The following is a 19,412-nucleotide window of genomic DNA, read 5'->3' on the forward strand; positions in this document are numbered from 1 at the left end:
CACTTTTATGAGTATTTAGAACTTTTTAGTTTTTTATTTTTTTAGAAAATTTTAGTATTTTAGTATTTTCTTTTAATTTAGGCTAACTTTAATTTGACTGAATCTGGGCTGGGATTTCTATTTTGCTTTGCCATGACACTCAAAAGGGAGAGTAATTGCTAAAATGATGTTATATAGTGTTTTTTTTTTTGTGTGTGTGTGTGTGTGTGTGTGTGTGTGTGTGCAAGATTAATGTTAAGGCCTGTTCACACCGGGATGATTTTCACACGCGTTTATCGCCGTCGTTTAACGCCTCGGGACTAAACAAACGGCGCCAATGTGAGTGTGCACACCGACGCGCAAAACACAAGGTGTAAAAGCGCCATTTTTTAAAAAACGCCTCGGGTTCGTTTTTTTATTTTGACGCGGCGCGTAAAAAACTGTCCGACCAATGAGATCTGCGCTTTTGTTCACATGCCTGGAGCTGCTGAAGTGACATTAAAAGACGACTGGGTGGCGCTCAAGCACAAAACGGTCTTGCCGAGCACACATTGATACGACGAAGAAGTAGTAAATAGACAAAGAAGAAGATGAGCTGATAATGCTGCCTGCCAGTTAGAAAAAAGTGTGTGAATGGTTTTGGCCATATACATAATATGTCTATGGTTTTGGCAAGCACGTAAATACTGTCTCTCTTCTCCTTCTGTGTGACAAGCGAGTGTCAGAGGCGTAAAGTGCCGCAGCACCATCTTGTGTACCGGGAGCGCATCTACTGAATGTGCACGTTCACTCTGCGCATCGCCAGTGAAAATCGCTTGGGTGTGAACACTCAATACGCGGCGAAAAACGTCACGAAAAACGCTGGCGATAAGCGCGCGCGATATTCGTCCCGTTGTGTACAGGCCTTTAAGGTGGAGATTTAGTAGTGTTTATTGTTTTGTTAGTTTAAAAGAGTTTCTGTTATGTTGGAGTTTTATGGTTTTTTGGGTGACGAGTAGAGCATGAGCTTAGTTTGAGAACAGATATACAGTATGTTAAATGTTCTATATTGCTGTATGCATTCAGCAAGTGCTATGCTATGCTGTGTTACTAATTAGCAAGGTATTTATTGAATGATCTAGTTCAAGCTTAGGTCAAGTTTCCACTACTAAAAATATTTAAGTTAATTTGAAACGTATGAATTAGCTTACTCAAACATTTGAAGTTAAGAGCAATTAAAATGTATGAGTACAAAATTAAAATCTGCAAGTTCTGCTTATTTTAAATTTCTTATCTTAAAAAATTTGATGTAACCGATTTTGCCTCTACTTTTTTTATATCTATATTAAAGTTTTATGTTTTACTCCATACTGTATGTGTTAGCGATGAGTCACCGAAAAATGAAAAAAGTCATTATTTACTCACACATATGTCGTTCCAAACCTGTAAGACTTACTTTTATCTTTGAAACACAAATTATGATATTTTAAATGAAATCTGAGAGATTTCTGTTTCTCCGTTGACATTGCATGCAACTACCACTTTGTCACTTCAAAAAATTCATTAAGAGATTGTCACTAAATTGTGAGGCAGAATGTCATGATTGTGACAGCCCTGATAAAACATATGCTACGCACAACATAAGACAGAATTGAGTTAAATTGGTGTCTATTGATTAAATTGAAGTGATAAAACCCCAAATAAGCTTTTTCAGTTTCTAGGTGGGGTGTGTTGATGAGATAAACAGACTGTTTAGCAAGCGCAAGAAGGTAAATGTTGAGGACATATTGTTGTGTGTTCCTTGAAGCGATGTCTGTTTGACCCACTTGAGTCATACAGCACAACAATCAGTCTTATCTCAGAAAGCACGCTGGATAAAGCTGCCCTGCAGCCTAGCATTTCATTAGCAGAGAATTTCTACATTTCACTAAGGGTTGTGAGCGCACACATAAACACACACAGCTGCGCCGAACAAAATCATATGCATATTTGCACACATGCAATAGAGAAAACTCAAGGTTATAGAGTGTGGGTAGATTGAGAGCTGAATTCATTGCTTCTGTAATATTTAACTTCTCTCACACTCGCACATACATTACAGCATATGCTTTCTCTGGCTCTCTCCCGACCCTCTTTTCGTCTGTCTGCTAAATAGCATCTGACCTTCTATCACCTTCTTGTTTTTTTGTTTTTTTAGATGGAGAGGGGGCGAGATAACAACTAGCATTTCGGTTTACAGCTTGGCTTTAGATCAAAAGAGAAATGTGCTGAGAATGACACACAAGTAATGATGAAATTGGAGGAAAGGTATTCATCTTTGACATGTAATGATCGCTTCCTTTTGTTTTTCAGTAGGTCATGTTGAATTATTGTGTGCCTGACAGAGTTTAGTGCTCATATTGTGTGTGTGTGGGAGAGAAATATAAATGGCATGGGAAATTACATGGAATGTGGGATTAAATGGTACATTTGCACTTTGTAAGCCCGCTTTGGACATTTAAAGCAAATTATTCATTTGTTCCATCATCTAGCACTAACATAGAGGGATAGTAATAGGTTTTGCTCTATAATGTCTTGAAGTCAGCAGCAATATGTGCATTTGTGTATTTAAAAATAATAATAATAATAATAATAATAATAATAATAATAATAGTTTATCTAAAAAAACCACAACCGTCTTTGTTAATGTAATTTTAAATTTATTTACTTTACATTAATATATTTTTGCTTTTTAACAAACTAGGGAAGAATCTGTTCATCAATTAATAATTATTAAATAAATAATGAGCTTATCATCATGATATTGCTAGAATTTTCTGTAGTTAACAAAGTTTAGTTCTGTATTTAAAGGGATAGTGCACTCCAAAATAAAAATTCTGCCATCATTTACTCACCTTCGTCGTTTGAATTTTTGTTCTGTGGAATGTAAAAGATGTGTAAATGGTGACAGAATTTTTATTTTTGGGTGGACTATTCCTTTAATTTACTTGCAAAAATTGCATTTTATTTCCTTTAAGTTCTTATGCATTCATGAAAAACGTATGCATTCATGGAAAATCTATAGAAATTCATGTCAAAAGCTGTCGGAATTCTTTAGTTTTTTTCCAACAATCTCTGTGTCTCTCTTCCCATTGCTTATATTGTCTCCCTCTCCCCTGGGATATCTTTACACAACTGAATGAGTCATCATCTTATGTCTTTAGATTAATGAGGCTGCGTGTGTGTTTGTGTGCTGTAGTCTTTGTGACCTTTAGTTTTATTTAAAGGCCTTTGATAGCGAGTCGCATTCAGCTGTCCTGGCTAACACAAACGCACACAGGCGCTCGTAGATGTCATGCACAAAGAATGGACTTTAAAAGTACTCTCGCTTTATTTTGTGTTCACACACCTTTTTTTAGGGGACATTTTTACTCCTATACTGAGGTGGGGTAGTCATGATACCAACGATTCAGTAGTTTATACTAAAATAAACACATTCTTTTAGTTCAATATTAATATAGTCAGTGCTCGGTAGCCTACTGTGGTAATGTGGAAAGACTAAATTTATTTATTTATATATCACCTAATTATTTACTAAGAGTTAATGATATTTTCTAACCTTGAACTTGAAGACAAACCCTTCTGCATTTTTACATTTTAATTAAGACATTATATAATGTTTATTAAGCAGCTTTCCGACCGGGGACCATTGACCGCCTCCCACAGTGTAGGTGATTTCAGGTTTTACTACCCTTGTGGGGACATTTGGTCAAAACAATGTAGGCAAAATCTCTCTCTCTGTCACTGTCTCTCTCTCTTTCTCACACACACACACACACACACACACACACACACACACACACACACACACACACACACAGAGACAAACTGCTGTCTCGGTCAGATGGTTCCTTCTTTATGAGTTTTTGCTTCCAGGGAATGCAGAGAGACCTGAGGGATTGTATCTCTTCTTTTTAATCCCTCCATCCTCTCTTTTTCATTTTTTCCCTGTGTGCAACGTATCTTTCTGTTTTCTTCTGTTCCCCTGTGCAATGGCTTTGCTTTCCTGTGCAGCACCTATTTTTACGCACCTGCTTTATTTGATGTTTTTATTTTTCTGCTTTCCTTTCCATTTTAGATTTAAATTTATGTCTCACTGTGCTTAATGTCTCCTCGCTTTCTCTTGTCTCTAACGTTTCCTGTGTTTCTCTCTCCTCTCTTTCTGATTAAGGGTGAGCTATAGTCTAGCTGATTAACTCTGACAGTAATGGATAATTTTCTTGGCCTTTTCTTAATAGTACCCACGACTGTGTGTGTGTGTGTGTGTGTGTGTGTGTGTGTGTGTGTGTGTGTGTGTGTGTGTGTGTGTGCGTGTGTGTGTGTGTGTGTGTGAGAGTGGAGAGTCTCAAGGCTCTTGAGATCTCCATCTGTGTGGCTCAAGTCTTAATGGTCCTGAGGTTTTTTTTAACCCGGCTCTGCTGATCATACCTTTTTAAATTTTACAATTATTATACATTTAAGAATTAAAATGTGGGGAGGGGGGGGGGGTATTTCTTCTTATTATATATAAGAAATATTTCTTACCCACCATGAAACAACATTTTCCCTTTATTCTATTAAATATGTATTTGTGTTCTTGTGACAATGGGCTTATTTAGCTGTCAATCACAGCATTCTTTGCGAAATGGCACCTCACATTTTTATTTTGATGGCTCAATGCCAGGTTTGAAAAAATTTTGAGTTTTGAAAAAAAAAAACCCTTTTCTTGGATACGCCTATAATTGTAAAGGAAGGTGTTGACTGTCATAGGTTGAAATTCAAAACATGATGGGAGAGCAGGGTTTTCACGATAATGGAACACCTGGAAATAGTCCAGTCCAGTCCAGTTACCATGGTGACCATTCCCCGCATCAGCGCTCATGAAGGATTTTTATGCTCTGAGGTCACCGTGCAGCCACACTACCCACACTCCCTTTCTCCTGTATCCCAAACAAATGCTTTTGTTTTGACTTACATAATACCCTATTATCTAGAGTCAATACATTTTTTGGATTCCTCTGATGTGAAAAATTCTCTCCAGTATTATAAAAACAATTCTTAGTGCTTAAATTCTAAACATTGGTGGCCAAATATTTGTCCACATTTACCGTGAATGGAGCTGTGCTAGTCAAACTGAGCTCAAGACTTGACTAACTGTTCTGGTATCGTATCCCTAAAAAAAATGCACTACAGTTCAAGGGTTTTTGGTCAGTACGTTTTTTTAAAATGATTTTATAATGAAGTCTCTTTCTCTCTTATGCTAACCTAGGCTGCATTTATTTAATCAAAAATACAGTGAAACGGTAATATTTTGAAATATTTACTCAATTTAAAAGGACTGTTTTCTATTTTAATATCTTTAAGATGCAATTTATTCCTGTGATGGCAAATCTGAATTTTCCGCATCATCAGTCTTTAGTGTCACATGATCCTTCAGAATTCATTCTAATATGCTGATTTCATACTCAAGAAACATTTCTTATTATTATCAATGTTGAAAATAGTTTTTCAGGATTCTTTGATGAATAGAAAGTTCAAAAGAACCTTTTGCAACATTATAATGTATTTACTGTAATTGTTTATCAATTTAATGCATCCTTTCTGAATAAAAGTATTCATTTCTTTATCTTTCTGACCGCAAAAGTTTACTTTTAATCTAATTTGCAATCAAAATTGAGTGGGGGAGCTGTTGGTAATGGATGAATTTATCCATGCATCTGGATCTATAGAGAAGAAAATAATGAGAATAAATGACTTCAGGTTCTGGTTTGGTCTTAAATTTTGACGTTAAGTGTCGGGTCGGGTTAGAGGGTCTCGTTTAAGTGCCAGGCTTGATCTTTAATCCTTGTACAGACCTCTGTTCTTGTCATCATTTCAACCACATAACTGAATGAATCCTTGGTTGAGAGAGGAAGAGATAATGAAAGTAAGGCCCTTTCAATTAGTCTTATTTTCTTTCTCCCAAGTGACATTTTTATTTTGTGCTTTTTCAGACACTTTATTTTCACAGGGTTCACTGTTAACCTTTATTAAAAAAAATATACAACACGTGCTGGTATACAAAATAAGTATTGTATTATATACAATATATTTAAACCAAAATGGCCTTGTTGAATCATGCACACAGCCCCAAAGTGAAATTTTAATTGAGGAGTTCTTTTTTTAATTTGTTTTGGGCATGGGGAATTGATGTATGTGTCTTTCCTTAGCTTTAGGCTGTGTTGACCAAAACAACACAGTAGTGTTGAATAAAAACCATATAGCCTACAGTAGCTCCACTGAGTGAAATAGCATTTGAGGAGAGTGCCTAAAAAAAGGTTAGAGTGGTACACATTTTGTGAGAAAGAGAAGAGAGTTTTGTTACATGAATTATGAGATGTGTTCTGTAATGAAAATTATATGATGAGATATTAGTTTTTTTCACAGACAAAAGACCCTCAGCCACAGTCTACATGGAGCCAAACATGACTCACCACTGAAAATAGAGGCTGAGCACTGGGCTGTGCGCGTGTGTGTGTGTGTGTGTGTGTGTGTGTGTGCGTGTGCGTGTGTGTGTGTGTGCGTGTGCGTGTGCGTGTGCGTGTGCGTGTGCGTGTGTGTGTGTGTGTGTGTGTGTGTGTGTGTGTGTGTGTGTGTGCCACACGTCAACAGCAAGTAGACTGATTTTTCTGTCTAACTCCCCATTTGCTGGTTTTGATAGGCTGCCTGCCAGATAGCTTTGATCGGAGCAGCTGTCACTTCAGCACTAGCATCTCCCTTTCTTTCTCTTTTTCTTTTCTTTCATGTTCTGACAGACATCAGTAGCATAACCGCTTAGATTACAGACCCTCCACGCAATCTCTCCATCTACTCTGCTCTTATTTTTTTAAATAATAGTACGTTTTCTCACACATCAACATGTATTTCTTTGGGATTGTGTGTTTTTGCATAGGACTTCCTGACGGATCTGATGATGTCGGAAGTTGATCGATGCGGGGAGAATGAGCACCTGATCTTCAGAGAGAACACGCTGGGCACTAAAGCTATCGAGGAGTACCTCAAACTGGTCGGACAAAAATATCTGCAAGACGCACTGGGTAAGAGCTTGTGTGTGTAATTTTCTGACATTGTATTTGTACCATTTGTTATGACCACCTCTGAGTTAGAAAGTGACGGGACCACCAAAATAAATACATTAAAGGAACTGTATGTAAGAAATGTATTTCAATTAATCATAAAATGGCCCTGAAATGTCACTAGACATTAAGAACTCATGTTAATTTCATATACTTATATCACTGACAACAGTAGTCCGGCCAGGATATTGTCATTTAAAAGTGAAGTTGCAGCCCTCAACTGATGTTGATGTTGACATGTTGTGTCATGCCTGAAGCGCCACCCTCCGCCTATCTACCAATCACGAAGTCAGTAGTGTTTCGGCATCCGGGTTGCCAGCTCTGCTCTAGTTACCACAGCTGTAGCTACAAACTTTTTGGATTAAAAAATAAAACTTTACGAAACCTGAAAGACCTCGTTATGAATCAGAAAAACGTTGTGACAATGAAAAAAAAAAACTTGCTGTGTAGGACTCGTCACTTGCCATTGGAAGCTCTTTGTAGCAGCCTACGTTCCTGCTGGATCCTGCAGCCTATCTGGCAACCTGGAGTCAGGGGGGAGGGAGAGAGGGGATACACCGCTCTACAGTCATTTGAAAGTGATTGCAGTACCAGTTTTGGCCACAATCTTACATACATTTCCTTTAAATAATTAGATATAATACTATATGGTGTCTGCCGGACTTGAACTAAGGAAAATTTGTACTTTGAAAGGGACATTTCCAAGGTGTATTTTGTGCTAAGTTTCCCGTTTTCATTTTAGATAAGATTAAATAGCTGTGAAAACGCACAAACATGCACACACAAATCCGGCCTCCTTTGCTGTTGGCTCACTTTGTGTATGATAAGGCCTGTGTTTATTAATATCTCCTTATTTTTGGAATAAAATGTGTAAATGTCTGGTCTAGTAATTTATCTGCAAAACAAAAATACACACAAAAATTTCACACGTGTATAAATATCGACTTTGGGGAATCTAATAAGCGTACGTGTGAATGTGAGTGAATACGCCAAAGAGAATGAATCTCTCTTTAGATTTGCATTGCGAAGCCATTTGGTGGTGCTGAATAATGTATAGTTGTTTTTCTTAGATAAATGTGAATTGTAAAGTGCTGCTGAATTATTAAGCGGTTCACTCCTAAAGACTGACTAAGTCCCTCAGACATCAGAGTAAGAGAAGGACAGCAAAGAGAGCAGATTACACCACATGGTTACATAAATAGCATATATGCGCAAGGGATGGACCTTTTGGTCATTTCATCTACTCTAGTTCTCAAGAGATAGAGCAGCCAAGTATTTAAACACATTGCTGTTTTTTCAGTGTCGTCTTATTCAATTGTTTGAATTTGAAAACGGATCTCATTTTTTTTAATCAGTTCACAAAAAACACTCATCACAAGGTAATGTTTTGTTTAGTTATAACAATAAGTCATATGATGTATTTTCTTGATTGTTCATTGTCACTTCCAAACACACGAGTACTTTGGTGAACTAAATAATTTATGAATTAAACAAATAGGCAAACAGCTAGAACACATTGACACAAACACACACACACACACACAGTAGAGCTGGGCGATATGGTAAAAAAAAACCGGCTGCGTTGACCTTGGACCTCAGAAAACACAGTGGACCAACACCAGCAGATGACATGGCATCCCAAACCATCACTGACTGTAGAAACTTTACACTGGACCTCAAGCAACGTGGATTGTGTGCCTCTCCTCTCTTCCTCCAGACTCTGGGACCCTGATTTCCAAAGGAAATGCTAAATTTACTTTCATCAGAGAACATAACTTTGGACCACTCAGCAGCAGTCCAGTCCTTTTTGTCTTTAGCCCAGCCGAGACGCTTCTGATGCTGTCTGTTGTTCAAGAGTGGCTTGACACAAGGAATGCGACAGCTGAAACCCATGTCTTGCATACGTCTGTGCGTAGTGATTCTTGGAGCACTGACTCCAGCTGCAGTCCACTCTTTGTGAATCTCCCCCACATTTTTGAATGGGTTTTGTTTCACAATCCTCTCCAGGGTGCGGTTATCCCTATTGCTTGAACACTTTTTCTACCTCATGTTTTCCTACCCTTCTCCTCAATAATGTGCTTGGACACAGAGCTCTGTGAACAGCCAGCCTCTTTTGCAATGACCTTTTGTGTCTTGCCCTCCTTGTGCAAGGTGTCAATGGCCGTCTTTTGGACAACTGTCAAGTCAGCAGTCTTCCCCATGATTGTGTAGCCTACAGAACTAGACTGAGAGACAATTTAAAGGCTTTTGCAGGTGTTTTGAGTTCATTAGCTGATTAGAGTGTGGCACCAGGTGTCTTCAATATTGAACCTTTTCACAATATTCTAATTTTCTGAGATACTGAATTTGGGATTTTCCTTAGTTGTCAGTTATAATCATCAAAATTAAAAGAAAAAAACATTTTAAATATATCAGTCTATGTGTAATGAATGAATATAATATACAAGTTTCACTTTTTGAATGGAATTCGTGAAATAAAGTTTTTGACGATATTCTAATTATATGACCAGCACCTGTGTGTATGTATATACAAACTCAATATACCACCCAGCCCTAACACACACACATATGCACACAAACCTTCCGAGTTGTACAATAATCCAACATCCTTAAGGGGTTTGTGGTATTACATTTCTGTCATTAAATCTCTTCATTGACAATTCCTAAAGAGCCATTTAAATAAGCTCAGATTGCACAAGATGTTCATATTGTATTGCATATAATGGTAAATTAGTTGACTTTACCATTGAAGGACTCTTGTGTTGCAGCAGATTTTGATGATGGGGTTTTATCTGACTGGTTATTTGATTAGACTGGACATTTGAGCGATCAGTGTCATATTTGTGGACTTGAATGAGTTCTCTGGGTTTTCCTCTGACCTTTTCAGTCAATATGGGGTTTACCGAACAGAACTATGTGACTGTTTTGTACTGCTTTGTAGTGAGATTATAGTGTGTGACAATCCTGGGAAGTCAGTTGTATCCACTTGCTGGATCCACTGCTGTATGTCCATTGCCAACAATAATACTCAACTTCTCATCTGTGTTCCCATTGCAAGTTATACACTACTTTTCAAAAGTTTATTCAGCAAGAATGCATTAAATTGATCAAAATTGACAGTTAAGACAAAATGTCACAAAATATCTCTGTATATCATGGCTCACAGGATCTGAAGCTGTGTAATAAGGTGGTCACTGAGCATCTGGTTAGTTTCTAAAAGGAAGATGAGTAACGAGGAGTCCACTTCCATTCAGGATGAGTTGGACGTCCACATGGTTTATGCTACACTAGTTTGATTTTTCCCTGATGCTTTCATGCGCAACGGAACAGAGGGGGAAAAATCGACCTGTACCTGCTCTGAGTCTCTGTGGAGTGGGAACTGGCTGTGCTGTTTGTTTGGGATCGACATAAAGGTTGTTGTATATTCCCAGGATGGGTTTTCTCATTAGTTCTGAGTCAGATAACTTGAGAACTTTCACTAGTTGCTTCATAGTGGAAAGGGATTAGAATGGCAATAAGCTCAGGGGTGCGGATGTTCATTCCAGACTGTTTGTTTGTTTGTTTGTTTGTATGAAAGATGACAGGGGTTTGTACAGCAGGGTTCCCTTGCTGACATTTAGGATTGCAAGCATTCTTGTGCCAAATACAGAATCATGTCAAAATGAATCAATATATGACAGCATTCAGTGTTGATTTCCTCAGAAATCTAGAAATTACACAGGATTTATTTAAAAACGCCTTTGTCTTAAATTTATTTTCTCTTTCATTCACTGTAGGGGAGTTTATAAAGGCTCTGTATGAGTCTGATGAGAACTGTGAGGTGGACCCATCCAAATGTTCATCTAGTGATCTACCTGAACATCAGAGCAACCTCAGGATGTGCTGTGAGCTGGCCTTCTGCAAGATCATTGAGTCTTACCGGTAACTACAATATTGTATTGCTCAGATGTTGCTTTTTGCTTTTTCAACCAAAGTATCAACCTGGTCTCAGGTGTTTCTCTTAAAGTTAAAATAAAAATAGAAACTACGTGATTGGTTTGTATGCGCGTCAATGACAAATGATGAAGCTTCAAAAAAGATGTTTGTTTTTTTTGTTTTATATTTTCAAAACTGATGTAATGCATATTTGTAATGCACTTTTTTTTTTTTTTTTTTTTCATTTTTAAGTTTCAGTTGTTAAATAGCATTTCCAAGTGTTTTTAAATTCTTTTTTTTTGTGGTCTTTTTATGTCAGGCGGTACAACCAAGTAGTTGTATGTGTATATACACACCTACCACCTCACATGGAAAGTTTACCTTTTCACTTTGCATGCACAAGGATCAGTTGTGGTCCTCTGGATGCAGCATTATCATGTTTACTGTTATTACCTTGTCAATTCAGAATAAAAGAGCCATGTTTGTGCCACCCTGACATTTGAGGATATACAAATTGTATATCTCAACAGCTTTAAAACTACTGATATTTATAAAATGTCTTTATATGAAAGGTTTCAAACCTAAAATGATGCTATAGTGTTTCATTTGGAATTTTTTATAATTAAGACGCCATTTTAAAAAGTTATCTTAGGCTAAGTTTACATTAATCCAGATAGATTTGAAAACGTAGTTTTCGTTTCAAAACGCTCTCCGTCCACAACGTTTTCTAAAGGTTTCTCATCCACACTGAAACGTCAGTAAACGCCAGATTAAACTTACTGCGTATGCGAAAACCTCATAAAAGCTCACTGAGATGATTCAGACATCATAAAGTTATCACACAATTCTTCTGGCAGGATCATTTTATTTAGCAAAATATCTCACCATTCTCTGATGCGTCCAGGTCGCACTCTGTCAACCATTATTATGTTTGGTCTAAAACGCAACTCCACTCGTGTTTTGCCACAGGACAGCAAATTGCGAGTACATTTTCTGGCATCCTTGCAGGACTGTGATATGAAGTGTGCAAAGTAACATATTTTAACAACTGTGTGAAAGTGAATAGCACATAACTGGCACAATAGCGGTATAAACATACATATCTATTGGTACACTTTACAGTCCACACTACGACGCGAAGACTGCGTTTTCAAATTTATCCGCTTTGGAGAGCATTTTCAAAAAGCTACGTTTTCGTTGACTTAAAACACCGTCTCTGTGTGGATGGAAGGCCAAAACAGAGAGAAAAATATACGTTTTCAAACGAAAACGTATTAGTGTGGACATGGCCTTAGTCTGTTCATTTGGCATTTTGGGAGTTTAAGATAACAAAACATAAAATATGTAATAATAATATAATACTATATAAATAGGTTTTATTGAATAAAGTGATATATGTCATGAATATATAAAATTATCTTAAAAGGATAAAATGCAGTTCATGTCTTTGACCCATAGATAATACATTTTTTTTGCTTTATACAAATAATAATTGAGTGATACTCAATACAACACTTGTATTGTTGGGACAATAATTGTAGTGTTTGTATAACTGAAGTACAGGTTCAGTCACTGAGATCGTATACTCTGTATTTCAACATAAAGAATAATATTTTAATAGAGAGAGATTTTAATAGAATGTTTTCCCTCAGGAGTTGTTTGCAAAAGGATAATAAATAGTTTGTGAAACTACTTACCAGTAAGAGTAACTGTTTATAGCTTTGTCAGGTTCATTTGTTTCCATCTAAATTCAATGTTCAACTCTCCACTCTTCCACAGTGTGTTTCCAAGGGAACTTAAAGAAGTGTTCGCATCGTGGAGACATGAATGTGGTAACCGAGGGCGACCGGATATCAGCGAGCGTCTTATCAGCGCCTCATTGTTTTTGCGTTTTCTGTGTCCGGCCATCATGTCGCCTTCTCTCTTTAACTTGACGCAGGAGTACCCAGACGACCGCACTGCACGCACACTCACTCTTATCGCCAAGGTTACACAGAACCTTGCAAACTTCACCAAGTAAGGATTTAAATTTACTCCAGTGTGAGTGTGTGTGTGATTGGGTAGGGAGAGAGTGTTTTAAGGTTTCATGATGGAGCTGAGGAATGAGCTTAGAAATTAGCTCAGTTTGATTGCTTTTCATGTTTTTCTGAGCAAAATACTACTCATGAATGAAATGAAGATATAATTATGATTATAGGGCCATTAGCCTGGTTAATTGAGTTAGTAAATGCATCCGCGAGTCATTATTGTTCTCACTTTCTGTCAGGTTTGGAAATAAGGAGGAGTACATGTCCTTCATGAATCAGTTCTTAGAGCAGGAGTGGACCAACATGCAGCGCTTCCTGCTGGAGATCTCCAACCCAGAGACCATCTCAAATACTGCAGGCTTCGAGGGGTATATTGACCTGGGCCGTGAGCTCTCCACTCTGCACTCCCTGCTAGCTGAGGTGGTGTCCCAAATGGATCAGGTTAGTCTCTTCACACTTCAGTCAGCTCCAGAAGATTTTCAGCCCGAATGCCTCGTTGTTCTTCAATTCAGACCTTCTGAAACACTGCAAAAATCTTTTTCTTTGTCTTGTTTTTTCAGTATAAATGTGTTTAGGAAACCGCAACAACAACAAAAAACGCAAATGTATCATACATTTTTTATGAAATTGGCAAAAACATATTTTCTCTCATTTAAAGCATATATCTAGTAGGGGTGTAACGATTCGTTTTAACAACGATTCGATTCGTATCACGATTTGAGGTTGTCGATACGATTCAAGGACGATATTGGTTCATTTAGAACGATACGATCCGAAACGATTCAGTGATTGGAAATCGATTCAGTAACTTTTTAGCCAAAAATTGTGTGACTGAAATAAATATCTGGATACTGCTCAATGCAGGTGAAGTTTCCTAGATTCCTGTTGTTTCTTGTAAGGGAATCAGGTATCAATTAATTATGGATATAAACAAACAAGTAAACAACAATTAATGGCAAATGCATTACAATTTTATTTGAATAAAGTGCAACCAACAGTTTAGGTTGAATTAAAAGGAAGTTAACCTTTTCTGCTCTCATTTTCAATTTTCAATACATTTTCAATAAAAGCACAGTAAGTGCAACCAACATTTCAACAGTAGGTTAACCTGCTACTTCTGCTTTTGTTTTCCAACATAAAAATATTACAATATTAGTATAAAAAATAAAGTGCAACTAACTACTCTTCAGGTTTAATTAATAGTAGGTTTACCTGCTACTTTTGCTGTTGTTTTACAACATTAAAATAATACAAATACAATATTAATATCAAAAATAAAGTGCAACCAACGTTTCTTCAGGTTGAATAAACTGGCTGAACCTGCTACTACTCTCAGTTTAATTAACAAACAATATTTAACAAAGATAAAATGTAACCAACTACTCTTCAATGACTCTACAGATTTCTTTTTCAAAAATATCAACATGATCTGGCTGCAGAACACTTCTCTGTGCGTTCACTATGTCGCCAGCTGTACTAAAACTCGCTCTGCTGGCACACTGGTGCAGGAATGCACAGGTGACAAGCAAGGGTTGAAAGTACAGGTAAAACGTTACTAACTTAGCTCTTTCTCCTGGTGGCTTGATAATTTCTCGCACGTTGGCTTCTCTGTCATCCGCCATGCTGTTTTGTTTTCTTTGCGCTGCTGCTGGTGCGTGCGTTGCGATGATGTCACATATAGGCAGACTTAATCGAGTAACGTTTAACGGCTTTATCATTATCATATATCCATATAAAGTCTGACGTGCTTAAATCCAATGCGTTATTTCCTATGATTGATACAATCGATTGATTACCTTTTAAAACGATGTTAGATCGATATATGTCGTCCGGAAGGCCATCTTGCCGAGCACAGATCGATGTAGTTAGATCATAGGAAAATAAATCGATACATCGATGTAGTAGATGAATCGTTACACCCCTAATATCTAGCGGACTTTTGTGAATTGTATTTTGGAAACAACTGTTTAAATAACAAATATATATATATATCAAAATCAAAAGTAGCAGTCAGTATGTGGTGTCACCAGCTGCTTTAAGGTCTACAGATCATCTCATTCTCTTGGGCAGCACCAGATCTGGCAGTTTTTGCTGTGAGATGTTACTCCACTCTTCCACCAAGGCATTTGCAAGTTGCAGCTGTCCTTTCTGTCTCCCTGTAACACTGGCTTAGGCGTCTTACATTACGGACATTTCAGTTTATTGCTCTGTCCACATCTGCAGTCCTCATGTCTCCTTCAGCAGGACTATGACATGTTCATGGAGGTGATCAGGGACCCTGTCTATCTTTCTCCTGGTGTTTTTCAGAGTCAGTAAAAAGGACTCTTTAGTATCCTAAGTTATTGAAATTGTGACCTTAATTGTTTACCGCCTGTAAATCGTTGTTGTCTTAAGGACTTTTCCACAGGTACATTTAATAATTGTTTATGGTTGAAACAAAGACATTGATGAAAAATATTGTTTAAACACTTTCCCATTAAGAGATCTGTAAAGCTTATTAGGAATTTACAAAATTATCTTTGAAAAAATAGTATATCCCGGAAAAAGGGACGTTTCTTTTATTAAGAATATATTATATCCTCTTAATGATTTAGAATGTTTAGATTTATTTAACTGGTTAAAATACTGATTAACACATTTGTATTCAGTATTTCTTCAGTGCAGTGTGTGCTGTTGAGTGGTAGGTGAACTCAGGATAGCGTTGTGACAAAACAATTTATCACTTTGACGCCACAGAAGGTTCTCAAGTTTTGCTCCAGTTTCGCTGTTCTTTGAGTAGGTGGACTGATGTGAGCAATTGCCTTCAGGCTGTAACTGTCAGGCTTTAAAATCCCTCATTTTGTTGCTTTTAATGTTCAGACCTCATAAGATGTGTTCACCATGTGTTTATTTCTTTATATCTTAATTGATACATATTTTTGAAAGAAATGATCTTCTAATCCTCCTCCTCCTCAAATGCTAAATATAAACTAGTTGTTGTATTTGCCCAGATTTTCCACACTTAGAGAAAACTTCCAGTCTTGCAAAATGTGTTTAAGCAAAGTCACATTTATATGCAGCCCCTCATCTGTGCATGTATGCCAGTGCATCACAGACACTGCAACTATGCAAACATTTCTAATTCAATTAGTAAATGTTGGATATTCTCATTGCAGCACTTTGTGTTGAATTATGCTGATCACGTTAAGTGGACATGCTCCGAAAGCTCATGACCTCTCAGTGTTTGAGTTCTACATGGGAAGAATGGGAAGACCATTAGTTCTTAAGAACATTAGACCATTAGTCCAGACTGATAAGTGACCACTTCACCTGCCTGGTTCCATGTACATTAGAACTGTTAATTGATATGTCACTATCATCCGGCCATACATCCACAAACATGCTATGATTATGGAACCTAATAAGCCAGAGGGATTCAGCCAACCAGAATGTCACAGAATCAGCCAATTCTCAAACTTTTAAATCAGTCAAATTTGAATTTATCTAGGTCTAGCCTGTTCCATTATTGCATTCGGAAAAGATCATTAAGTAAAGTGCAGAAAGAGTGTCTCCTGTCATAAGTGTTTCTTTATTTTCGTCACATGAATACATGAAGCACAGGGTCACTTCCACTGATTTTAACTGTGGCTCTATAAAGTCATTATACATACATTTACAGAATTCAATATAGATATGGATCAAAATATTCAAAAGTTTGGGTTTTGTAAGATTTTCAAATGTTTTTTCAAGAAGTTTCTAATGCTCACCAAGACTGCATTTATTTGATCAAAAATAAAATATAAACAGTTAAAACACTAATATTGTGAAATATTATTAGAACTTCAGTCTTCAGTGTCACATGATCCTTCAGAAATCATTCTAATATGCTAATGTGATGCTCAAGAAACATTTCTTATTATTATCAATGTTGAAAACAGTTCTGCTGCTTAATATTCTTGCGGAAACCATGGTATATTTTTTCAGGATATTTTGATAAATGGAAAGCACCATTTATTTGAAATAGACATCTTATGTAACAATGTAAATATTTATTGTCATGTTTGATCTATTTAATGTGTGCGTCCTTTCTGAATAAATTAATTGGAATTGTTAGCGCCAGGCATGCTCTACCAGTTCAGCTCCAGGAACTCATATCTATGCAGTCATTGGTGTTCTGTTATCTTCTACTTCATTTCTCAAGGGGGCTAATAAAGAGTCCTGCACAGATATAAGACATCTTTGGGGTATTTGTTAATTTTCAATGGGATCTTTCATCCATGTCCTTAGAGTGCTGCCTCCAAGCTTGGCCCATTACCCAGAATATTGAGGGACGTACATGGAGCGTTAACAAACCCACCAAACATACAGATGAACGTTCCCTCTGATCGTGTGCCCTCCCCTCCAACCGCTGGATGCAGCATCTCCACTGGATTACAAAAGATGGCCATCGACAGTGACCTACCAGGGTAAGCCATCAATCAGATCCACTGCATTACATTTGTTAACAACCTGTAACCAATCTAGTGTTTAGGTAATTGTAGATGGCTGTTCAAAAAACAAAAAAACATGATGTAGACGTCATGATGAATAGTTGTTCTGACAAATCAACCAATCATCTTGGAGCTCAGTGTCATATCAGGCAATGACAGTAAATTTGAAGAGCAGTTGCCATATTGCTTACGTACTCAGCGTTATCTGTCACTTTCAGCCATTAAGACCGTCCTCGTTCCTGTTCTTAAGAGTGTGCCCTCACTTTATACAGCAGACTGCTCTTCTTAAGAGAGCGGCTCATCTTTATCTGTCTAGCGCGCTGCTAATTCCCCGCCGACATTTATGAGAGCCAGAGAGAATGAGAGGCCTGTAATTGTAGTTCACACACACATTCAGGGAAGGGGAAGATAAATATACTGAGGGATCAAAAGAGATGGAGGCTGTGAGGAGAAAGCATCGAGTGGTGCTTTTTGGTTTGGTGTCTGGACGGAGATTATAAAGAAATAAATGAGCTTTTTTTTTTTGCAGATAAAGGATGGAAGTAAAGACAGAAAGGGATGCACAATAACCTTGCATTCTCTCTGATATTTTGTACCTGGAACTGTCTAGTATGGCATTTATGCGTGTTTGAGAAAGATTTACGGCTTCTGTTTTTTAAACACTGGCTACTATATTATGAGGGTCTTTAATTGATTGCTATACTGTTGTTGTTTGATTATTAATTGATCTCTTTCTCGTCCATGTCTCCATCTCTTTGCTTTACTAGCCCGGTGGACTTCACTCGCCTTCCTTCCCCCACCCCTGAAAACAAAGACCTCTTCTTCGTCACACGCTCTTCCGGCCTCCAGGGTTCCCCTGCCCGCAGTTCTAGCTACTCTGAGGCCAATGAACCCGAGCTGAGCCTGGCCAATGGTGGCAAGAGCCTGTCCATGGTAGACCTCCAGGAAGCGGCCAGGGCGTTAGAACCCATCGCCATCCCGGCAGGGATAACTTCAGAAGGTTTAGGTGAGGGTGCCATGGTTCCCTGGAATGCACGGACTCCCCAAGGCAACATTGCCGGAGGCCCTACTCTTCACAGGCTGGGACAGACTCCCACTACACCAGGAGCAGAAGGGGCTCCGGGCAGGCCTACACAGCTCTTGGCCCCACTATCCTTTCAGAATCCAGTTTACCAGATGGCAGCAGGGTTGCCCGTATCAGCTAGAGGGAATGCGAGTGGGGATTCTGGGTCAGAGTGTCATAGCTCCGTCAGTTCCCATAGCAACAACGAAGAAGGTCTTGGAGTAACCAAACACACCTTTCTTACCCAGGGGGCTTCAATGGGGGAGGAGTTTGCGAGACGTTCGGGAGATTTCTCAAGACGCCAACTATCGCTAACTGACGCGCAGCACGGAAACCAGCCTATGGGTCCACGTCAAAGCAACGCCGGTCCCCAGCGGCGTATTGACCAGCCGCCACCACCCACACAGACTGCACCCAGAGGGCGAACTCCACCTACCCTATTGAACTCCACCCCCTACCCACGGCCTCCTAATAACACTGTGATGTCATCATCACCAGATTGGCCTGGAAGTGGCGCACGACTTCGACAGCAGAGCTCCTCCTCCAAAGGGGACAGTCCGGAAACGAAGCATCGTGGACCACATAAACAAGTGCGTACATGTTTGCTAGCATATACAGAAAAGTGAAAAATAGACACCATGCTAATGATTACACATTTCTGCATGTGTTTGTTTAGAAACATTTAAATTATTTTTTACAGAATATTGAATTGCTTATTATAAATGATTTATCCGTGCAGCGCATGATTATTATTTTAATTCATGTGTAATCTTTAATCAAAAACAATAAGATCCCTTCACCCTCGCAACGACATCTTTTCTCTGGGCAATAATTCCTCCCCTCCAGC

The 19,412-nt window shown here is 38.2% G+C and overlaps 1 protein-coding gene across 5 annotated transcripts in view; it reads left to right on the forward strand.

Annotated features, from left to right (window-relative positions):
- dab2ipb (DAB2 interacting protein b) overlaps positions 1–19,412 on the forward strand; it is a 118,504-nt gene that overhangs the window by 88,875 nt on the left and 10,217 nt on the right. For all 5 annotated transcript variants that reach the window (XM_079815757.1, XM_079815756.1, XM_079815759.1 and 2 more), the window contains 6 exons: positions 6,908–7,052; positions 10,868–11,012; positions 12,786–13,022; positions 13,273–13,474; positions 17,300–17,478; positions 18,270–19,155. In XM_079815757.1, the coding sequence (XP_079671883.1) occupies positions 6,908–7,052; positions 10,868–11,012; positions 12,786–13,022; positions 13,273–13,474; positions 17,300–17,478; positions 18,270–19,155 (1,794 nt within the window). The remainder of the gene's footprint in view (positions 1–6,907; positions 7,053–10,867; positions 11,013–12,785; positions 13,023–13,272; positions 13,475–17,299; positions 17,479–18,269; positions 19,156–19,412) is intronic.

Source organism: Gobio gobio (assembly GCF_949357685.1).
Source record: "Gobio gobio genome assembly, chromosome: 4".
NCBI lineage: Eukaryota > Metazoa > Chordata > Actinopteri > Cypriniformes > Gobionidae > Gobio > Gobio gobio.